This window comes from Telmatherina bonti (genome assembly GCF_933228915.1).
Source record: "Telmatherina bonti genome assembly, chromosome: 23".
In the NCBI taxonomy this organism is placed as follows: Eukaryota; Metazoa; Chordata; class Actinopteri; order Atheriniformes; family Telmatherinidae; genus Telmatherina; species Telmatherina bonti.
The window spans coordinates 13,507,196-13,531,610 of record NC_136632.1 but is presented as its reverse complement, the minus strand read 5'-3'; the positions used below and the strand labels follow the sequence as shown (position 1 = coordinate 13,531,610).

The 24,415-nt window shown below is 40.5% G+C and overlaps 1 protein-coding gene across 1 annotated transcript in view; it reads left to right on the top strand.

Annotated features, from left to right (window-relative positions):
- The window catches only part of foxp2 (forkhead box P2), a gene marked incomplete at its 3' end in the record, with an annotated part of 91,952 nt that extends 75,712 nt beyond the window's left edge, over positions 1 to 16,240 (top strand). Inside the window, exons 11-20 of the mRNA XM_079263521.1 lie at positions 2,313 to 2,400; positions 3,877 to 3,960; positions 7,121 to 7,331; positions 8,258 to 8,334; positions 8,495 to 8,596; positions 10,994 to 11,115; positions 11,236 to 11,305; positions 12,106 to 12,169; positions 12,290 to 12,410; positions 16,096 to 16,240. Coding sequence (XP_079119647.1) covers positions 2,313 to 2,400; positions 3,877 to 3,960; positions 7,121 to 7,331; positions 8,258 to 8,334; positions 8,495 to 8,596; positions 10,994 to 11,115; positions 11,236 to 11,305; positions 12,106 to 12,169; positions 12,290 to 12,410; positions 16,096 to 16,240 — 1,084 coding nt within the window. The remainder of the gene's footprint in view (positions 1 to 2,312; positions 2,401 to 3,876; positions 3,961 to 7,120; positions 7,332 to 8,257; positions 8,335 to 8,494; positions 8,597 to 10,993; positions 11,116 to 11,235; positions 11,306 to 12,105; positions 12,170 to 12,289; positions 12,411 to 16,095) is intronic.
- Positions 16,241 to 24,415: the final 8,175 nt, after the last annotated feature.

Sequence of the window (24,415 nt, the reverse complement as noted above, 5' to 3'; positions counted from 1 at the left end):
TACATCTTTCCTCTGTTGTTCCCAGCTAGGCTTCATTACATGGTTCATTCTCTGAAGGACAGAAATCAATGTTTCTCACAATGTGCCATAACGATAAACATAAACAATAGCTAGCCATGTCTAATACTGAGACAAATATTGTTCACCTCTGAGTTTAAGTGGTTATGCCTGGAAGCTACAATTAGGCCATTCTTACTCCTTCTTTTACACCTTAAGATTACATAGATTTGGCTGTAATTCAGAAAACAAAGTGTTGAAAATGTTCATCTTGCACATAAAAAAAAACAAAATCATTCACAAGTCGACAAAGATGGAATGAAAGTAAAATGAAGTAAGAAGATTCTTAGTCATTAAACTGTAAAAAAAAAAAAACAAAGAAAACAAAAAAATAGTTTTCTACCCATATTTAAGTGAATAAGAGTCTTTCATTATCGTTTTCTTTCTGCCGTGTGTCTCTGCTGTGTGTCTCACTCCTCCATTTCTGTCTTTGTTTGGCATTATTAATGCTCAACAGAACATGCTGCCATTTGAATATTTCATAAATGCACGTAGTAATCTGCCTGTAATCGCCTTGCTAACTGGCCAGCAGTGAAATTGAATGAAGGAAGCTCAAAATGTCTTGAGGACTGTCGCGGGCCCCTCACACACAACCACATGGCACATTGATAAAATGTAAGAGAAACAAGCTGCTTGTCGATGAGAAGTAAGCTTAATAAAGATTTCCACGTCTTTCCTCCATTTTTTTTTCTTTTCTTTTTGTGTAATGAGGTATCTTCAGGGACAGCAAGCAGCCCACTCTGTGCTTTTGAAGCAGCTGTAATTCATGACACACGCCATACATCAAGTGCATAAGATAGCATTATGGGCAGTGAAATGAAAAGGGTATTTGCAACATTAGTTCCCTCATCCTGCAAGGGACGTGATTAAATGATTAATGAAATGCCCCCTTTTGCATGCGCATTTTGAAACAGCAATTAGGCACAAGGCTGAAAAAAAAAATCCACCACTTCGTCCCTCCCCTTTCTGCTGCTATCCCTCATCCATCCCTCTCACCACCCCTCCTTTAGTGCCACCTCATTCTTGATTTGTAATGAAAAATTTCTGAGCATTAAACCTGAAATGGTTACAAAAGCATAAGCGGGGGACAAGATGAAATGGCTTTAAAATGTGCACGGTCTAATTGAAAAGTACAGACCGATGGCGATTACAAATGCTCTGTTCTGCATTTGATTGGCAGGCCAAGAGACGTCGTCTCAATGACTCGCCTTGTTTTGCACATTGCAGATAAACAAGAAATGTAAGGAGAGTGGGTAGGAACATTTGGTAGGAGTGTGTATATATTTGTGTGATCCATTATTGTTAGTGCAAGTTCGCGATAATGTAAGCAAGTGTGTGTTATTCGATAAAGTGAAAGCTAGAAAGGAAGAGATTTTGTACTCCCTCTAATGCACTGGAGGCTGCAATGTAAATGATCATTCTAGGGTCTGCAAGCTAACCTATAATTATGGAGATAAAGTGGCAGCTCTGGCATTTCATAAGCATGCTTCCTCAAAGCTTGCTTTGTGAGTTTGTCACCAATGATCATTTAGATACAGGCTCATTATGCAGCATCACAACTGTTTATGAACCATTTTGCTACATTTTTTCATTCTTTTTGCTTCTTCATTTTCATTTTGCACATCTACCCGTGTGTGCTTTTGTGTCTTATAGACAAAATCCAATCAAGACCAACACCACCCCTTAAAAAAAAAAAAAAAAAAAACCTTATTGACTGTTATGGCCGTCTGGCTGCCTTTTTCTTCTAATGAGGCGAACACACCAGATATGTTTAATATGTCTGCTGGTGGATAATGCACCTTGAAGTGAGGAGCTGCTTTTGTGTGTCAAATGTTGCTGGTGTTAAATTGTGTGTATTGTTTTCAGTAAATTAAGGCGACAAAGCCATTCTGCTGGGCCAGCATCTTTTATTCTCAGAAGAAAGCAGCGCTCAGTGTGGCACTGAAGTTAGCCATCTAAACGGGCGCAGGCCTATTGTCATGTTAAACATGGCACCGTACACTGTCATGTTACTTCTAATTACTTCATTTCAGGATGGAACAATGGTTGCTAACTGGATCCTATAGATAATTGTCCCAGTATAGAAATATTATCATAAAAACAAAACAGCAGTGAAGTTGATACCGTAATTATCATCTTCTACAATTTGGATCATGAAAATGAAAATAATTCAGTTTTCCTTTTTTTCACGTGACATATTTGAGGGATTGTAAAGTCGGCATGTAATATCTTCTACTGTCTGTGTTTCCCTTCAGGCACTTGAACAGTGAACATGCTCTGGATGACCGGAGCACAGCCCAGTGTAGAGTCCAGATGCAAGTTGTTCAGCAGCTTGAAATACAGGTAAGCTTCCTTTTTGATACTGAAGAGAAAACCTACTGAAGCTCTGTTAATTTACTTTTTTCCATCACATCTTACTGTAAGTCACAAATCCCCCAGTCAAAACTTTATTTTTTGAAACTTGTGGAAGTGGAGGCCATATTCTGGTCTGCTAAACACTCCCAGACAAGCAGGACCTGCTGAATTCAACAAAGCCACCAAACAAAGGAATCCTCAGGCCTTACAACGAAAGCCATTATGGCTGTTTTAATTGAATTAAGCCTCTGCTTTATTTTCTCTGCTTTCTTTTTTTCCCCCTCTTCTTCTTTCCAATTAATAACGCGCGCATCTCTGCCAGTCTGCTGTGTTAATTAACTGCACTTTGCACCTGAAGAAAGCTCAAAAGGAGGGAACTATTTTCAGTAGGTGGAGCGTGACCTTATTAAGAAGTCATGCTGGCTAGATAATGAGAGCGCTGATTGAGCGACATTATTACTCAGCACTGCCGACAAGCGCTGCTCTTCCTTTAGAAACAAATAGACGTGTGCAGTTTTAAACTGGACCTAAATGTGGCAGCAGCTGGAAATATTTGGTTTAAACCAGGCATCCGCTCGTGGTTACTAGGAGTGAAATGCTCAAAGCTTCACAGTTTTACACACTGAACTATTGTCAGGTCATGTAAACAGTTTGAATTAAAGTGACAGAAATAAATGAATGAATTAAAATGGAAAAAGAAAGAAACAAAGAAGTTGGTATAATTTGATTTCATTTTGTTTTGTTTTCCATTGCACCGGCTAAATTTGAAAGCTTGATCTGTACAGTGTGACCAATTACAGTGCCGTCTGTCCTGTCTCCTATCTTCTGCTCCTCTTCTTTCATTCCTTAACCCCATCATCCTTCCTTTTTTTTTCATATTTCTACAAGAGCCGTCAGTAGTAATGAGGCCCAGCTCTGTGCATGTGCACACGTGTGTGTGCACACCTGCTTGCTTTCCTACGTGTGTTTATTTGATCTTTGTGTGCGTGCATGTCTTAAGGGCGTGGGGGGGGGGTGTTAATCCCTTCACACAGTCCGGTCCCTGTCACTCCAAGTGAATTAGATTGATGATAGGCACCGGCTGGGGCCAGTAACTGGACCGTGGAGGCGGGGCCGCCTGGCACCCTGTTTGGAAGACCCTTTCACCTCTCAGCAGCTGCTGGCTGCGCTCCATCCCCCTAACAGTGTCCACAGGACTTTGAGCAGACACTCAGGACCACCTAATTTATGGCCCAACTAGCTTGTTACTGTCAAAGTCTCGCTGACCTAAATTCTGCTATTGACAAAAAGATGAAATGCTATTTGTTTTGCCTGACCTGTCTGCACCTTCTCCCCCTTTTGGAACACTCTGCTTACATTAGTAGTATTCTTTCTTTCTCTTTCTTTCTATCTTTCTTTCTTCCTTCCTGCCTTCCTTTCCTCTAACCCACCCTAATGTACTCTCCTTTGCTCGTCTCTTTACAGCTTTCTAAAGAACGTGAGCGTCTTCAGGCGATGATGACCCACTTGCACATGCGGCCCTCAGAACCCAAGTCATCTCCCAAACCAGTGAGTGCATATTGCTGCGCTCGCCGTAAACACGTCTGGCCACACAGAAAATGAACGGTTCAATCACAGCCGCAGTTGCACGAGTGAGCGACAGAAGATGAAAGGCTGGAATAGGATTTGTAATACAGAGTTACATCTGCTTCTTATCGGTTATTGTGTGCCGCGAGAGGACAATAGAGTTTGGAAGTGTATTAGATGGTAGAGCGGGTGAGTCCTCTGCTGAAGCGGCGGGGTCATTTCTTTATGATAGACATAATAGCCAAAACAACCTGTTGGCTGCCGATGGCTGTTTGGCTCAGTAGTCACAGCAGTGCTCACAAGTGGAATGAGCGAGGAGAAGATATGTCATTTTAACAAACAGCTGAAAATAACAGCTGAGTGGGGGAGACGAAGTAATGTTAACATAAATACACACGAAGGCTAAATTGGATACAAAAAAAAGACCAAATTGTGAAAAGGGTTTTTTTTTTAAAAGGAGAAATGATATCATTCTGGATTTTTTTCTCTTGTCTTCAACTTTTAGATTGAATGATCATAAATGCATTTATTCCCAACAGTATTTGAATTTGGTATTACGATTATACATTTCTCCAAACATACCCCCCCACCACCAAACTTTAGATGTTTTGAAATATTAGACAGCAAAACATTGTTAGCCTCTTTCTGCTGCTGAGTAAGTGACTGCTTTCAATAGAATAATTTTCCTCATCACCTCTCATCATAGAATGTAGATAATCACAAGATAGCATAATTATCCTATAATTCCATCAGGAATCAAACTCCCTTTTTATTATTCAATCTCTTTCTCCCACTCTAGTTTTTTTTTTTTTTTTTTTTTTTTTTAATCTTCAAAACTCCAGCAGCTTGGCTCCATCTCGTCCAATAAAGAATTTGCAGCCTATAATCCATGCCTGAATATGAATGAATGATGCTAATGAAGTATTGCATTACATAAAGCACACATGAAAGAGCAGCTAATTGCATTTGATGGTGGGGGCAATTCAGACAGAATTCCTAAACGAACGGTTAAATCCTCAGTTTTAAGGCTTTCCTGCTTTTTAAAGGGAGGTAAGATGAAGATTTGTCGGGGAAATGACATGCATGTGTGCACGACTTCTCAGCAGAAGTGAATAGATACAACAAAAGCGAGATAGTTGGTGGATTCTCAAATCGCAGCAAGAATTACAGGGAATTATGTTTTAGACCATCTGTACATATGCAAGACAGCGTCAGTCCTTGAAAGACGAACAGTCTCGTTTGCTACTGTACACACAGAGATGCACTTCTGCCAGCTACTGAAACGGTGTATTTACAGGACTATACCAGCTCATTACAGCTTAGTGGGTATATAATTATCATCTGAAAACCCCTTCATCTGCCAGAGTCTCTCAAACTTGACATTTAATCGTATTTATCAACACATGCCACAAATGACTGGCGATACCTTTTCCACAGCCTTACCCTTCTATCTCCCTGCGCCTTCGGCCCCTGACTGTCTTCCATCTTTCAAGTCGCTTTTAATTCCAACTCTCGCTACGGATGCATTCCACTTGTAGACTTACAATTAAGGCAATTTGGCTTGAATATGTAACGATGTCATTACCATTCCACCTAAATTAGCGCTGAGACTCAAAGGTCAGTTAGAAATTTTCCAGTCGGTTAGAGCCTCTCACATGAGATTTCGGAGCCAAATGTGAAAGTGGTGGCGAGGCTGGAAGACCAGCAAAGTATAGTTGGCACTTGAGCCAGGAGTAAGTAATACTCCGTCGTCTCTCATGTTAAATGAGTGGAGATAAAGATCCAGAAAAGTGCATGTCTTCGGCTGAAATGACCATTGGCCTGTCAATGCAGATTTCTTAAACTTGTCTTTCTAGCCATTCTCTGAGAAAGAACATGAACGGTATATGCTTCCTCATGTACTGAAAGTCACATTGAATTAAGGGCAACAAGTCTGCTGTAACTGTAATCTCTCCTGTGGTAAGATGTCCAGTTGTATTGATGATTTTAAAGTTATGTCATCAGAAGTGCCTATTTTAAAGAAAAAGTCATTCATTCTGGGCTAAAAACACAAGTGTGACTTTTAGGGCCATGTACAAGAACTCACTTTGTACCTGTAATTTGCAATGAACTTACTGGTTCAGCTACCAGTAAGTTGTGGTAAGTTCAATCCTGATGAGAAAAGCAACTTTTTGAATAAAACTTCAAAAAAGGGACCCAGAATTCTTGCTTTAAATAGGAATGGCCAAAGCCAAGTTTGTAAAACCATGACATGAAAAGTTGAGCTTTTAGTAAATCTTTGTGTGTACCATAATGTTTATTAACATTTTTCCAACCCACGATGAAATGTCTCCGAGTTGATAACATCATATAAAACCGAATCATGTGGCATTAGGCTCTGGAAGGAGAAACATTCATATCACGCCCGCTTTTAATAGATCCACTCTGATTCAGTGTAACTGTGCAGACGTCCAGCATTGCACAATTCTTGTTCCCTAAATCATTTACAGAATAATGAAGGCAAAGATGGCAATCAATTTAAAATAAAATAAAAAATGCTGTTGACTTGTACTTATTCATTCATAGCTGCACATCCCTACATTGAGATCAACACTGTTAATCTTAAAACATGGCTGAGTGTCATTTTTCGAAGATTTTCTGTGTTACAAAAGGTCAGTTTGATGGACTTTAATTCCATCACAAAGACGTAGAATTATTGCACAAATAGGATTCTGGTTTGGTTTGATTTTCCGGGGGGGGGGGGGGCTCATTTCCTAAATGTATAATGATGATGAGTGTTTGTACTGGGATGGATAGAAAGTAAAGGACAGTGGAAGGGAATGGTAGAGGGAGGGTGTGATAAATAGAGAGATAAGGAGAGATGGTGCTGGGATAACGCAGATGCTGATGGGTGGATAATCTTAAACAGCATGCTCTAATTAGAATTCTTATGATACAATTTGGTGCTTGTAATTAGTGGAGATGGGCTGGCTCCTCTCCACGAGCCTTGTTAGTGGAAACACAGCTGTGTTAGAGAGGGGTGCAGACACTGTCAGAGAAACCACAAAATAACGCCTCCCTTCTCCTCCGCCTTCTCTCCCGACACTCTTCCACACGACTCTTTCCCGCTCCATGAATCATCTTTTGATTTCTTCCTCTGCAGCTCAATTTGGTGTCCAGCGTCACCATGTCGAAGAACTTGCCCTCAGCATCGCCCCCCAACTTACCTCAGACTCCCACCACGCCCACAGCACCTATCACACCCATGGCTGGCATGCCTCAGGTGCCATCAGTACTTGGAGGAGCAAACGTCCCCAGCATGGGAGCCATGCGCAGACGCCACTCGGACAAATACTCCATGCCTTTGTCATCAGGTGGGAAAAACTACTCAGTGCCGTGCACAACACACACACTTTATTTTCAAGCAAACCAAAATCATGCTGATCCTATTTGCAGTAAAAATTCTCATTTTTATTTGCTTGAATTAAACATTAAATTGTAATCTACACAACTTCAATTGTTTTGGTATGAATATAAATCCTTATTTGGCTGAAAATCTTGAATAAAACTCAGACTCTGCTTCATTTAAATCAAGTTTGTATTTAAATTTAATGAATATAAAAAAAAGAATGAAGCAATACTCTTAACTCTGAGCACTAGACCATTAATAGTCCTCAGCCTTGAATTAAATTCTCACATATAACAGATCAGCATAGTGTGGCGTAAACACATACACACCATTCCAGAGGCTTGTTGCTCTTACCAGTGTGTGAAGTCTGGCAGATTTCTAAAAGCAAGCCTGTGTTTAATCACTCTTTATGTAAACAGACAAGAACTTCCTCTGTGCATAAATATTGCATGGATGTTAATTAAGTTCAAATAATGGTGAAAAAATACAATATTTATTACATTAAGACATCCCGTGTATGAAGCTTTGCATTTTAAACGGCCTGTCTTTGATGTTTATATTTACTCTCTGTGTTTAGTGTGAAGAAGCATAAATTATTCAACTTCACTTTAAATACATGGAACTCATTTTATAGATGTATAAGTGTTTAAGTTCTCTCACGAGAGAGATTAATTAAAAATGCATTTTGTTAGACATGGAAAATGCTGATTTGATGTGTCTCCCCCCCCCCCTCTCCACCTTTTCAATCTGCCCCACCCTTTTTGTCTCTTCCCCTCCCCCCCTCCTCCCCCTTTACTATTTTAATTTGATGAGACCTTGTGTAAATTCACTACCTAAAGGAATAAAATTCACCAATTATTTCAGGTGGTGACACAGTATTTATTTTTCCAGAGATTGCCCCAAACTACGAGTTTTATAAGAACGCAGATGTCAGACCGCCATTTACTTATGCAACCCTCATAAGACAGGTGAGTGGGAAATAGATTAACTTTGCATGATTAGATTAAAATTAATTGCCGCATGAATCATGGCAGTTTTCCCTCTCTCGCCACTCTCAGCCTACTGGCATGTGTGCGTCAGTTACCTGGTCTCGTTAGTAAACCATTATTTGGTGTCATCTCATTTCAGGCTATCATGGACTCTGCTGACATGCAGTTAACACTTAATGAAATCTACAGCTGGTTCACTCGCACGTTCGCCTACTTCAGACGCAACGCTGCAACTTGGAAGGTAACCTCGCTGAGCCATCCCTTCCCCAGTGTCCTGCTCTGCTGTACAGACTAGTCCTTCCTCTTCCTTGAATCCAACACAAAACCTCATGAAAGCATGTATTTACTCGGCACAAAGCAATTAGCACCCCTCTCTCGTCACTCCTAACCGTTTTCTTCAGTTGAGTTCATTTTTTTTTCTCTTATTTATTTTCCACAGTGGCAGCTTTTCTGTTAAGAAATGACAGCTGAAAGAATTATTCTCCCTCAAATATCTTTTTCTAATTTGGCGCAATTACGAGCAGGGGCTCGGCGTGGAGAGGAGTGGGCTCTGATGCACTAATTATACAGCAGCTACTCCATCATCAGCACCTTTTGTTAAGAGATACACCCCTCCTCCTATTCTAGAAAACACCTTCTCTTGCATATCATTGGTTAATTGCAAGGATGAATGGCTGTTTGGTTATTAAACCACTCTCAGCTTTGTGGAGGGGTAGGCTAACGATGCACGGGTAAAAACTCAATTCTACACACAAATATGCAAACTGTGTCTTAGAGCAGAGTTAGGGTGTTGCGTTTAACAAAAGCTGTGGGAAGAAGTGAGAATGAGCCTGTCATAGAGGGAGCAAACCATATTTACCGATGCAAAAGGGCCCATTTGTATTTCTGTCCTCTAACTATATTGTCCTGTCTGCCTGTACAAAGACGGTGTGTCTGCCTGCTGATAAAGAAAGCCTCGCCGAGCGTTAGAGACTTCTGTGTTTTTATCCCATGGCCCCAGCACATCACTCGCTTTCTGCCTTTAGCCTTTGTGGCTGCATAGAGGACTGGAGGGAAAACTCCAGCGGCCCCTCATCTGCATGCAAGACATGTCGCAGCACTAGATTTAGCAAAGTGAATTAATTTGGATTTGGGATGCAAATGAGCACATGGGTGTGTGATCACCAATTCAGGAGGGCCCGCAAAAAGATCTGTGCCCTTTTCCAGTTTGTTAAGTACATTACACACCATGTTTTGCTGCGTAATAATGTTGTGACAACCTGTGTTGTCAGTGGTTTTGCAGATGTTTGTTCGGTCACAAAACATCCCAGCAGCCTCCATCGGTGCCGTTTTCAATGGTTTCTCTCTTGTTTTGCCGCATAAGTTCCTTTGTTCCTGGCAATGATGTCACAGTGACTTTAGAAATATCCTGTCTTCTTGTCTCCCACCCTGCACAATAACCGAGGTGATCTATTTACATCTACATCTCCACAATTCCCTTTGTAAGCATTAGTGGGATGATCAGCGATGGGCTTGTCACTTGATTAACGGAGAGAATGCGTTAAATAAAAAAAAAGAAGAGAAAGAAATGAAAGGTAGTTTAATATCTCAGCTTGGTCTCATCAGCTCAAAAGAGGGATCTGCCCCCCCCCCCCCCCCCCCCCCCCCCACTTTTCCTTTCTCTCATCCAGAAGCTTATTAGTTCTAACTATATAGCATGCATAATAAAACTGCTCATTTGCTCATTAATATTAAAATTATCATATTCAGAGCCATGGGCATTAAGATCAATCAAATCCTGGGATTTTCAGGTCAGATGCGAGATCTGCTTATGAGGGTTTTTTTTTTTTTTCCTGAGTCCCATTCTGTTAAAGAAAGAGCTGTACACACCAAGCTAAGGGAAATGATAAATACGAGAGATGGGGATATTAAAGCCAAGGTTATTATTTGTAGAGTCTGATGCATGTTTTAATTATGATCATATGGTCATATTAATAAGATTTTTTTTCTCTGTCTTAAGGATTTTATTATCTTGTAATTAATGAAAACACCTTTCTGGTTTTAATAATGAACATCCTGTTTTTAATCTAAAGGCTGCTTTGGTAATAAATTTAAATGATAAGTGTGTCATGTAAGCACATGTTCAACACCAGATGTCACACCACATGGAGGATATTTGGACATATAGATGTCAGATGCAGCTCAGTGTAATTCTAACTCACACACCCTCTCTTTCTTATACACCCAATGGCCACACAGGGGCCTCCTGATGAGTCTTTTTTTTTTTTCCAATACTGTCATCTTTAAAGCGATGTGTCCATTAAGAGCTACGCTTTTCTGGAGCAGGAAGGGTTACTGACATCACCATTATCAAGGCCGGCATTACTGCTTCTGTCACCACCATAAGCCATTCGCTATGCTGATTACCTCCTTTTAGCCTACTTACTCTGATTGATATGTACTGTGTGCAGGACTTGTAAGAGCATTCGCTCTCGCTCAATTTTTACTAATTAAATCAATGGTGCATGAATGTTAAGAATTTCTTCAAAATGTGGGGGAAAAAAATCAGGCCTTCTTTTTTTTCCCCTATGATGGATAATGAATGAATATGATTTGTTTTACCTCATCCATTTGACCTGTGTGTGGTGTCTCTCTGCAGAACGCTGTGCGCCACAACCTCAGCCTGCACAAGTGCTTTGTGCGCGTGGAGAACGTGAAGGGAGCGGTGTGGACAGTAGATGAGGTGGAGTACCAGAAACGCAGGTCGCAGAAGATCACAGGGTAGGAAAAAGTTTATATTTTCCCTGACTAACATCAGAGTGAATTCAATGATGTCCGCACAAAGGTTTATTTTAATCTAATTTCTTTGTTGTTTTTTTTCCCCCCTTTTATTGTATTTAGAAGTCCATCTCTTGTGAAGAACCTGCCCTCCAGTCTTGGTTATGGAACTGCACTAAATGCTAGCTTACAGGTATGAACCAGAAACTTGAGTGTATGAATAAAAGCTCTCATTACAACATATTAGTTCAGATCCCTGTTGAAGTTTTACTGAATCTCCCCATCACACCTTTTCTCAACTCATCCGTCCTTCCTGTCCACCCCCAGACTCAGAAGGCCACCATGTGGTCAAACCAAGAAGCAACTGCCCCTCTTTCTTTCTCTATTTTTTTCTCTTTTTTTGTGCTGTGGCAGCCACCCTAGATTGATTGCGGCATGTGCAAATGCAAGGGCATTTGCATTAATATTTATCTAAGCTGTCATAAATGATTTGGCTTCATAGTGTACGCCGCCGAGGTGCTCATGGCAAAAACTTTAAAATTTTAATCACTGTATATAACTTTAATGTGCAGCAGGCGAAAGTGTCAGGAGTTTTTATTATTGTGAGGTAAAGTTTTGGGGGACTTTTTTTTTTTTTTTTTTTAATACGTAGTTATTTCATACAAGGGCATACGACTGGCAGTTAGCGGGAAGTAGTCTGTTCAGTGTCACTGAGGTGAAAGGCTGCTTTAAACACAATAAGATGAAGAATATGGTTTTCATAATTACCATGTTAAATCATATTATTCATTCAAGCTCTTTTTCACTCTTTACACTACCTCTAAACCTCCAAACAACTCAATTGCTTTAAAAAAAAAACTGTTCATGTCTTTACACCCAACTGTAACAAATCTGTGTCTCTTTCCCCCTCCCTCTTTACCTTCCTCCCACCTGTAACTGCACTTTTCAGTATGGGATTATCATTATTCTTCCTCTTTGTCCCTCTCCTTGCAGGCTGCCCTGGCAGAGACCTCCCTGCCATTGCTGGGCACCCCGGGGCTCATGAACAGCGCCGCAGGTCCAATGGGAGGCAACTGCCATGGTTTCCTTGGCGGAGACCCATCTGGACTGATCGGAGGAAGTCCACCCAGACTCTTAGGTGGTAGTCCACCTGGCTTGCTGGGTGGCAGCCCCCCAGGTATGATGGGCGGAAGTCCCCCAACCTTGTTGCAGTCCGCCCACGAGGAGCTCAATGGCTCTCTCGACCACCTGGACACCAACGGACACAGCAGCCCCGGATACTCCCCTCCGGTACACATGTAAGTTCCTGCAGGTAGAAGAAATATACATGCACTTAATCCAACCCACATCCTGCATGCAATGCAGCTGTGCACAAGCATGTAGGGTTCATAAAGAGGCGCTTCGAAAAAATTAACCATGAATGGATCTGTTTAAAAGCAGCAAGTGGTTGCATAAAGCCAAACCTTGCTGACTTCTCAGCAACAGCAGCTGCTGAATGGTGTCCACTGATAAGCAATCCATTGCTGCTTTTGTGATATTTGTGAGTTTAAGTGTCTGGCATTTAACACACTTTATCTTTATGTTTGGTTTGTACTGGCCAGAGGGCAAACCTCAGCTTCTAGCCAGCATCATTGTATCATAATCACAGTTTTCTTTTTTTATGTATCTGCGGTGGTAATTTCATTTTCTTTGTGGATCTACCTGAAGTGAGCACGATGTTTTGGGCATCAACTCTCATCTATAAATAGTCTTTTCTTAAACATTAGCCTTTGATTACACCGCTGTGTACATTTAAGAGGTACATTGCACTGCTTTATACAATGCAGGACTGTTCCTATTAATATTTAGTAAGTGCAGCATTAATTACTTTAAACATCTCCTTCTTCCACATCTCAGTTTTAATGTTGCTGAGAGGAGCTGCATTTAAAGTTTGATCTGATGTGAATTGAAGGGATGAAGGCAGCATGGAAGCATACACGCAAGCCACTGAGAATGTAACGCTCCTCATCTACTGTCCATCAGAGCTCATGTAGCAAAGTCAGTCAACATGAATTCACCACTTCTGAACTGGACAAAGAATGCAAGGATGCACTTTTGTCTCCAAGAGTGTATTTATGGGGGCCTTTGGTTAATCCCATGAAGTGTCTATACATTAATATATTTAGACGGGTTTACCTCTTCCTGAAATGGAGTGTAAAGTGGAGTAAATCTGCCGAGCTCTAGACAGAATCCCAGTGTTACGGCTCCCTCAGGTCATTTAATTTTCAGTAACAGGACAGCATTGCCGTTTGCGTCTTTTCTTTCCTTCTCCTCTCTATGGCCACTCCACCATGACGAGTGGCTATGGAGGATGAGATGCATCCATCCTTCCTTCTCCCCCTCCCTCCTACCCTCTCTCCCTTCTTCTTCCCTGCCAGCCTTAACGTAGCCACGACAAGCTCAAAATGGAAGAAATGTGTTTTTCACGACTGGCTTTTTCAGTATATGTTTAAATAATAAAGAAGCTTGTAGCACTAAACTAAATAGTACATCACCTCGAAGGTCATTCTCAGGAGAGGAGTCCTCAGCATAACCAAGTCAATTCAACAGTTCGATAAAGCTCTCCTTTCCCTAAATGTCTAAAGGTTAATGATATCTGCTTAACCGCAGACCAGCTTGCCCTGGGCCATTCTGGGTTTGCATGCACTGGGGTGTGTATGTGTGAGTATGCATGTGTAATACACTCATGTACACCCTAAGGGGTATGCTTAAAAGAAGCAGTAGCAGTAACACTCAGGAAGACCGAAACTCACAATTAGACTTCCCAACTTGAGCAAATTGGCTCGAGTAAAATATTTTTCCTGGATGTAATTCACCCAACTTCATCACACGCTCCGAAAAAATAAAAAGAAAGTCCGTTTGATAGCACTTTAATTTACAAGCCAAGTCTTGTACTGTCACTTTTAATTGTTAGGTGACCACCCCCTATTTGGTGTTAGTTAATGAATCATAGTGTGATGTCCTAAATGTCCTCATTCCCCTCCCTCCTTCACAACACTTCTACTGTCCCCCCAACCTACTATTAAGACCCCCTGGACTAATGACCTTATTTGCATCCCTGCCATACCTCCACATGATAGCTGCCCCTAATCTCCCATTGATGCGAGAGCAGGCATCTCCACAACATGCACACGCAGGAGCAGAGCATCACGTATTTATTACAGCGCAAAGACCAGCGTTTACTCCTGAGTGACTCAGTAATGGCAGCTAGCCATTAAGTACTAAATGGCTCATCCACATATCTTAATAAAGTGTCAGAATGCTCAAGCCCATGAATACGGTGCTGCATATTTTTCTTCTAAGCCACACAAACAACTAATGAGCTGCATATTAAAAGCACGTGAGAACGTGGGGGTTCACGTTCAGGTCTGACAGGTGATCAATGGGTTGGACTCATTATCATTTTGAAGTAATGGCAACTAAAAGATGATCAGGATTTTTTTTTCACAAAAACAAGCCTCAGTATGCAGAATGAGGCATGCATTCATGTGTAATCCAACAGTAGTAATCAGAGTTGGCAGCTACTAAAGTACAATATGTGCTGTTCCTGGTGATACTTGACAAGAAGTTCCCCTTTTCAACAAATTTAGTGGCTTTTTTTTATGTGATTTGTCATTAGAAGTGAAAGCTGTGGCATAAAGATATTTTTTGCAGTCTCTTGCATGTGTTTATTGCTGCATATAGCCATGTTGTTGTGGCTTCATATCTGTGGCCCCTTGTTTCTCACTGGTTTCACAAATCTGAGGGACAGAAACAGAAATATTCATTTCTCCATTTGCAGCCTGCTAAGATCAGCCTCCTCTTCTCATCCTACCACATCAGAATATTAATTTACAGTATTTGGCTCTGAATATTAAAGTCATCTGTACCTTTTAAAAATTATTTTCAAATTCAACCCCCCCCCCCATCCTTTCCTCTTCCAGTGATGAGGGGCGGCCCAGGAGAGGCGCATCCTAACGTACCACCACTTGATAAGTCTCCCTCTCCTCTCTCAAAGTCTGTGGGGACTTTCTGATGCATCTGATGTGTCAGAAATAATTAGGTTTTGTCAGATTTATCATCGTGGCACAAACCCCTCTCCCCGACTAGGTCTCCAGATCATGTAATGCCTTGTTTGTGTGTGACAGCATTATTATTCTTGTTAGCCGCCCAACATTTTTTTTTTCCTCCCACTCCTCTGTTGTTCTGAAGTAAAAGGCGTCCTGTGAGCAGCACCACTGCTGTTTCCTGCCCAGCACTTATTGACGCTGGCTAAAGATATTCATCCATTTTGAGTTAAAAACATGTATCATGGTGTCCGAGCGAACTGCCGGGGCTGAAGTTGATTAATGGCAGAACCTAGCTGCCGGTTTTTCCTCTTGAGGAGCGACATGCACACCCCCTGCATATTAACGAGTGGCTGCACTTTCTATTAACTAGATAAAAAAGCCTCTCCTCTGCCTTTGCTCCAGGGGGCTCAGGGATGAGAAATTCTCCATTATTTATCATGTGGCCTGTTTTTTTTTTCCTCTTTTTTTTTCTCCCCCTTTTTTCCTTTTTCATGTATTTCAACCTGGTGTCATCAGTAAACTTTTAAATGCCAAACATGTCTGGAACATTGCAGCTTATCGGCCTTACAGGGTCTGTGTTTTTCATGCAATTTTCATGCACTTACTTACAGTAGACGTGAGGCATCATGTCGAATTAGTGTCTCGCAAACAACATGGTTGTTACTTTCACTAGATAATGCATGACATGCTTGTTTTTTGATACAACAGAATATGCTTTTGTTAGCTGTTCAGCTCTTTGCACTGCAATGAAAGGACTTACTGGCTTAAGCCTTTGCAACTATGATTTGCATCACTTCAATTTACATGTAGTCTCTGTATGATCAGAATTTTTGTTTTCAGTCATAAAAAGTACACAAACCTGATGCCTTTTTTTGCCAATATTATTGCCTCACAGGCCACCTGTCCATGTAAAGGAGGAGCCACTTAATATGGACGACGACGACTGTCCAATGTCACTCGTGACGACAGCTAATCACAGTCCAGAGCTGGAGGATGACCGAGAGCTGGAGGAAGGGAACCTATCAGAAGACCTGGAGTGACTAGGATACAGTTTTTGGTCAACGTATCCCTTCACCCAATCGCACTGTTTCTCTCACGCAGACCTACAAGACTAGAAACCACTCCGCAGTCCAAGCAACCACAGCTGACTCTATTTGTCTCTCTCACCACTGGGACTATTTATTGAGCATGTATCCGGATAGAGACCGATCCAAAGGAACTCTCTGTTGCAGCCCTTTGGGATCCCCAAACATGACAGACATGAGATGTCTGTTTAAAAAAAAAAAAAAAAACTCAAGAGACCTATTTCCTTAGGGGTGGCGTGGCCACATACAGTACAAGGATGATGGACTGTGGATGGGGGGAAAGACATGAGACAAAGAAGCAAATCATGTTCCGTTGAAAGCTAGCGGCCTCATATACTGCCAAAAAGGAAGACATCTTATGTTTGTGAATAATCCAACCCACCACAATAGTTGTTAATGTCTAGAGACAATTGCTGGTTCAATTCAAGTTGTTGCTCTGTTATCATTTGCACAGGAGTAGTCTCAGAAATTTGTGTCACTGCCTGTATGTTGCTAATATAATGAAAACCAGTACATTCATTTTAGCTTTTTGGTTTTTTTTGTTTTTTTTTTACCATTGTTTATTTCCAAATATGATTATTTGACACCACCAACTGTAAATGCCATTCCCTAAATCATAATAGTAAAAGGAACCGTGGTTATAAGACTGTTGTTGCAGCTGTCCAGGAAAAAAAGGAAGAAAAAAAAAAGAAAAAGTTGGCTTCCAGTCTGTTATTTGTATGTGATTAAAGATGGGGGGGAGGGGGCGGGGGAATGGAAATGAAGTTGGACAAACAGAAACGGTTCGCTTAAAGCACCATTTACAAAACAAATGCATTTCTGCATCATTTCCCACTTGGTGTTCTCTTTACCTCCACGTTCTAAAGCTTTGTCTACCTGCAAACAGTCACAGGCAGCAGCTAGAAACCAAAGCCAACACTAGCAATGGCCAATAGCTTATAGACAGAAGCCACCAAACTCCTCTTGGTTCGCCTTCTGTGACTTTAAACTCGTACAAAGAGAAGCTTTCATTCCGCAAACTACCTTGAAATAACCTCTGGGATTGTTTCATTTAGCCCTATACAAAGACGAAAGAGAGCGAGCGGAAATAAATGCTGATTCTTTTTCCTTTTCTTTTTTTTTTTTCTTCTCATATGTAATTTGAGAATTCATGAAGCGTCCAGTTTGGAGATTTCCTGCCAGACGTACTGCAGGTGAAAGGTGACGTGATGTTTGAACTGCAGACATTTTGTGACGGTGATTTAACCAGTAGAGAGCAGCTAACCGCAAAGGTGGATCATGACCAAAATGAAACATTTGTGTATTCAATGGAAGTGCAGAAACATTGTGACGTTGCGCTTTTTTTTTTTTTTAATCAAATTTAAGCACATTTTTTTGTGTTCCACTTCAAGTGTCATTGTTTTCCTTTCATTTATGTGTTTTGTTTTGTTTTGTTTTTTCCTAACCTGGTGAATATGTATTGTTTTAAGTGGGTCTGTCGATATGCTGTCGCGTCTTACTTCCGTGGGGGTTCTGTTCTGAGCCGCGTCCAAACCGAAACTGAAAACATTTCTAACCAAACATGAAAAATATCTAGTGAAGCCAAATAAGTCATAATTTCAAGTTAATATGAAATGATGTGGTTACCGTGGAAAAGCAAATATTGAGAGCCATTTCAGAAGAAGATTCTAAAGGTGAATAGTCACCTTTTCTAGGGGAGATTTGCTTTAACTTCATCAGATACTCATTGTGTGTGTCTTGGCTTCAGAACTATATAGGTACAGCTTGTGTTGACACTGATGTACTCTGTATAGGTAGCCAGCGTTTTATAACACTTGGTATTTACAGTCTACTGACTTAAAAAGAAAAAAAAAAGATCGTGGAAAATACGTGCCATCATTTTCCTCCCAGCCTGTCATCTAGAAAACTGTTGTTGCTTTAATGGTCATTTCTGTTTTCAGTAAACCAAAGTTACACAAAATTCTGCCTCCTCTTGTATGGGATTAAAAAAGAAAGTCCTAAAAAGAACCACACACACACACACAGACATGCACACACAACACCATGTCCGAGTCTAACTTTGTTCTTATTTTGGCAGAAAAAAGAAAAACTTGCTGTCAAAGAACCAACGTGGCTTTTTGTGTCCTGCTGTAACGAGCAACGCGCCTGCCCGTTCTGACCAAAATGGAAACACACTGTGCATATAAGTTGCTTTTGAGTGTGACGCCGAGCCCAGGAAACCAGGAAACATGCAACATCCTCACACACACACACACACACACACACACACACACACATAACACTTGCCAGTTCCACATCAAGAGGGTGACTGGGCCCAGGAACAAAGCTTGTCCCTTCAATTCCGAGCGAGCTGGAGTCAGCAAAACAACTTGAAGACGACGTTCTTAATAATCTTATCACACCAAATAAAAAGGACGTTGCATCTTTGAGACAAGAGAAAAGAAAAAAGGAAAAAAAAAGGGTTCTCCCACTTACCCAAAAAGGCTTTCTAAAAGCTTCTACCTCTGCACAACAAATTCAGAACAATTATGACAGATTGCACGAGTTATGAGAATGCCACAAGAGTTGCTACACTTTCCTACGCTTGTCTCATAGGACGTGGCTCAAACCAACGTTTACATTCCCTGCGTCAAGATACGGAAGATTTGCATTGTAATAGGTTGTCGGCAAACATTTGTAGAATGATAATGTATAGATTACCTCTAAGGGAATATTGTGTTTTTAAAAATGCATGTCTAAAAAAAAAATCATTTGGTGGACTGGAAACAAGAACTAATAAAAAGAATATAATAAAACTCATCAGGATGATGGCCTACATGTACAATGCATAACAGTGCATTACCTCAGATATACCGTTTTGGGAGGGATAAAACCTGTCAGCCACAGAATGCATATTACCTGTAGATTTGCATGGGTTTTGTATAAATTAAGTAAAAAAAAAAAAAAAAAGAAAAAAAAAAGTCTAAAATAGTTGCTTGCACATAATACCAGAAAGACCTCCAGAACTGCGATCTGCTCCTCCACTAGATTTTAGGATTGTCTGGATTTTCTGGGTTGATTTTGTCTGTATTTTGATAATTGTGCATACTTATGTAAAAAGAAAAAAAATTGTCGGTGGACCCATAAATTTACCAGACTTTTTTCTAAGAGGAAAAAAAAAAAATCTGTGTTTCTTTTCTGACTTACCTGAATTTTTACTGTTTCTCTCTCATTGCTCGCTAAGAATAGCAAACCTGCTTTTTCTGCATCTGCTTTGCGTAGCTGTAAGGCTTAACCTAATGTGTGTATTTATTGCTTGTACCTCTGTGCATACTTTATGAAGCATTATGTCTGGCAGTTGAGTCATGTATCCTTTCTACTGCTATCCTTCTCTAATAATTGAGAATATGATCCCCCTATGTATACAGTAAATTGGGACTGTAGCAAACATGTTTATGTAATTGGTGAAAACTTTTTTCTTTTTTTTTTCCAGTTTTTTTTTTCTTTTGTTTTTTTTATCAAGATTCAACTACTTCTTTTGATACTTCTCATTACTGTGTACTGTGTCCATACGTTTAAAGGTTCTCTGACATTAGAAGGTCATGGTTGAGAATTGTAACAGACATTATTTTCTGTATTCATGGCATTTCACTGCTGAATAAAATAAAGGACCAAAACTTGGAATTTGAAAAAGCAACTGTCTACGTCTAGCATCAGAGAGTAAATTATTTTCCCTCCGTCACACATATATCTTTAATCCTACAAAGGCACAGCCATGAAAATCTAGTTGGCATTACACTTTTAACGTTTCAGGAGCTTCTACTTCAGAGATGTGAAGGAAGAAGGATAAGGAGTGGTAGGAAGAAAAAAAAAAAAAATTAAAATTTAATGTATATGTAACAAGGCTTTTTTCCAGCTTCCAGCACCTAGAGTCTTGTTTATAGGAGCGGGACAAGGCGCTGTATTGCCCACCCCTCTGGACCTGTAATGGGTTTAGCCTGTGTGTGATTCAAGCCTGCTGCTTTCATGTACCACAAGCATGTCCCAATATACACAGAAAACACTGCTGTGTACCTTTTTTGAAAGGCTTTTGTTAGTGCCTAACCCAACTAGGCTTCATTTCTGGGTTACACACTGCAAAAGTGGTTCTGGCACACACCATATTATTAAGTCTGTTGTCATGCTCATGTAAAAAAAAAAAAAAAAAAGGGGGCAGTCTGCTTTACCATCAAGGTTCTGCATCACATACAGGAAACAAAGATGTGAAATTGCATCAGACGCCTTCCTTTTCCATCTTTCTTCAAGACAGCAGTTTCCTCTTGGCACTTCAAAAGAGAGGAAAAAAAAAAACATGCTTTTTAGCCTTTAAATTGATGGATGTTGACTGGCTATGACAAGCAACGTGGCTAAATCAACTCCAGCAGGCCTACCACACCTTGTCGGTCATGGAGCAAGCCACACACTGACACCCTCATTGAGATTCAAACTGAATCTACCATGACCAATAGGTTGCCCATTAGCTCGTCTGTATGCCGAGAGCCTTCTACACGTTCCAAAGGGTGCTCAGAGGGACACCGTGGGAGCCTTTGAATCATATCTGCTGGTCAGTTAATCGTAACGCTGATGCATGTTCTTTCGCCTTGCCATATGATGTCCCATGAGAGGTCAGAAAACAACAGCATTTTTTTCAGAAAGGCATACATACGCACTTCTCTTTCATCCCCCCCCCTCCCTCCTTCCAAATGACAGTCCCAGGCATCAGCTATGGCAGGCTCCTGTTATCTCCTCAGCAATGGCGTTCCAGAGCATTAGCTAGCTCGCAAAGCACTCGTCTTCCATGCTATTTATGCACTTGGAAGTGTTTGTGAATTCAAGTGAGGGATTGCATACAGAGCGCAACAAGGGCCGCTGTGTACTACACAACATCAGAGGGAGCTCCGACAAAGTGTGAGAGCGCCTGCTATAGACCCCTCTTTCAAAGGCCATGAAATAATAATGGGTTGTGGTTAGAGAGGTATCCGTGAGTCACACTGGCTGCTTTTCATAAAGTGGAGTTATTTACAGTGCGATGAATAAAAGAAAGGGTAGCTGGTGGTGCAAGTCTTTTCCACATGAATGGTGGGGAGGGAAAAAGTCCTTCTAATATACAATGGCGGTGGCGGCGTACTACATGATGACATGATGGGAACGATATGAACAGGAGTTAATTTCCAAAGGGAAAAAGAAATTGGAAGATTTATGGTATTATTCACTTTCTTATTGTGGAGAGCTGGATGAGATTGAAACCAGTTTCATGTCAGTAAACACGCAGCTTGTAAAGCTACGGCCAGAAGCTTAGCGCTAATGGCTGATGGAGATAGTAAGCTCCAGCTTCCAGAAGTAAAGCCTATTACAGAGAAAATGTTTTCCAAAACTTCATATAATTACACTTTTTAAATCTTCTGGTAAATGAGCGCACCAGTTGTTGCAGTTTTGCAAAATTCTTGGGAAAAAAAAATCTTGGACCGCTGCCGGTCCAGTTAAGGACACACACCATCTATGGAGCCACAGTGTTGTTAGTCAAGCAGGATACAGACTGCACAACTGACCTGCTGAAATGACCACTTACCTTCTGGGGAATGTCGCCTTGATTGTAGCAAATGTCATTACAAGTTCTTTGTTTATGCTTTTGCATCAATAGTATCTTTATACACATGCAAGTTATCCGTGTCTTTGACTCTGATAGACTCTATTACGGCTTGGATGGTTTTTATAATTTTAGCTTGTTGAGTCTGACATCCATTTGTTTCTCACGAGGGAACTGAAAGATTGGCTCATCTGACCACAGAATATGTGTCCATTGTCTTAATGTGTATCTGACTGATGAGTTCATGCCCCAAAGACTTTTACCATGTCTGTTCTTGACAGAGATTGTGGCTTTTTCCTTGTATTAAAGCAGTTTTACTGTCTTGAAAAGTAGATCTTAAGATTGAATTAATTTGAACTGGACTAAACTTTATTGATTTGTTGAAGAATATCATTAAATTAGATTAAATGTCTTGGTGTTTTAAGTACCATAAGCCTTTTTTTTTTTTTTTTTTTTCTAATTTTGTTGTAGAGACACAATGAGTTTTTCTCCTGACCCCCTGAATATTTTCAGATATATACTGTAATCTTATTTTTCAAGCTAATTGAAAGTCTTCCACACATGGTGGAACCACGGCCAGTTTGGAAACACCAGGCATTTGGAGTGTACTCCTTTTATGCTCAATCTTGACACCCTTACCTAATACCATTAAATCTGTAGACACTATTATTTGTATGGTATAATACTTGTTTTCCCTCTTCCAGCTTAGACACTGACAACCATTTTATGTGTCATTAAAACACAAAGAAAGAGACAAATTACAAATTTAGATTTTAGAAAACTTTCCACTAGTATTATAATATAAGTTTTATTATTATACAATGTTGTTTCATAGAGTCTTAGCACAGTCTGCTTTGTTTATAAAAGCATTTACATATGTAGATATAGTTAATAACCAGTGACAGACAAGAGGAAACCACCTATCACAGCAGAATGCCCAACTTAATAATCTGGTCTAGTACAAATCTTTAATCAAATCAAATCAAACTTTATTTGTATAGCACTTTTCGTGCTTAAAAACAATACAAAGTGCTTTACATTATGAAACAATTTACATCAAAATAGATAAAACACTAACACACATACACCCATAATGATGACTCCAGTTACTGCCTTAGAATTAGTCATTTTTGTGTTCAATGTGTCCTCTAGACAAATATAGGACAGAGTTCCCTTGTTCATTTATACACCCAGAATCAGTCTTTCCAAACTCTTCTGTATGTAAAAGATACCTGAAAACTATAAACAATGACTCTGATCTGGAAACCAACCTTGGAAATTACAGTCATAAAAACATGTCTGGCCTCTGAATGCTTTAGGAGAGTTAGAACTGACCCAGATACAGTAGAACAGATAATATGTATTTACAGAACACTAAACTTTAGTTCATTATAGCCTGGTAGAGTCATACCAGTAAAGACTTACTATCAGTCTAATACTCACATGCACATGAGTTTATTAGAGAAACCTGCATATTGATATGACAGATATTTGCACAATCTCCATACAATAGCAACTGAGCTTGCACACTGCTGATCTGAATTAGACACTGCATGCTGGGATCATTTATTTCATTTCCAACACTGACCAATTAGGTCAATTTATGAGCCTTGCCCTTGTGGGATTGGGCGGTAAATATCTCTAGTCTCAGTTTATTGATTAAGAGAGCAAGCTCTGTCTCGGTCACTTTCTCTTTCTCCAAAGCCCTTCTGACCTGACGATGCGTGTCGGCTGCCTAGAAGACCCTCGCCCCCAGGCTGCAAAATTGCCTGCTAAATAGTCCGAGGCAATGGCAACGCTAATTGAGATCATCATTATTATAATTGCAAGCCCTGAAAAGCGCGTCTTAAATAATTTGCATTGCTCTCAAGTTGATATTGGACGCAGTGCGAAAATAATTGCATGGCTCGAAGGCATGACGCTTGGTTTGGCGGTGGGCGAGGGGACGCTTTGCGCCCCCGTACCCGCCCCACCCGGCTGCAGTAACCGCCCAGCCAGTGCAGAAATTGCATGCCATCACACGTTTGTGTCACATCTGAAGTTTTCTGGAGATTTTTGTGTTGTAAAAAGTAAAAAATATCTTTTCATCAGCAAGTTTTGGCCTTTAAACCAGACTTTAAACTACCTTCAAGGTTTTTTCTAATGGTGTTGGGGGGGTCAAACTGGCTTCTTTTTGGTCTAAATCTACCTGCTTTTTTTTTTTTTGCAAGGTGACTGAGTTTCTACTTGCACCCATGGACCCGCTGAGCCAGAAAAAAAAACCCAAACTGTGACATTAACCCGTTAAACTTCAGTCATCACTACATCAGAGGAGCCCTGTGGTAAATTTACTTTTGTGTGGAAGTGGTGTACAGACACTGGTGTAATGTATGCAAAAGAAATGTCTATTTCTCCAACTGAAACAAGGGATTAACCCAACAAAATGGTGAGAAACTGCTGATATTCATGAATTCCTGCCTGTGGCATTATCTGCCACATATGCACACACATCCTATCGGTTTCTTCCCCCCCCCGGTCTCACATGT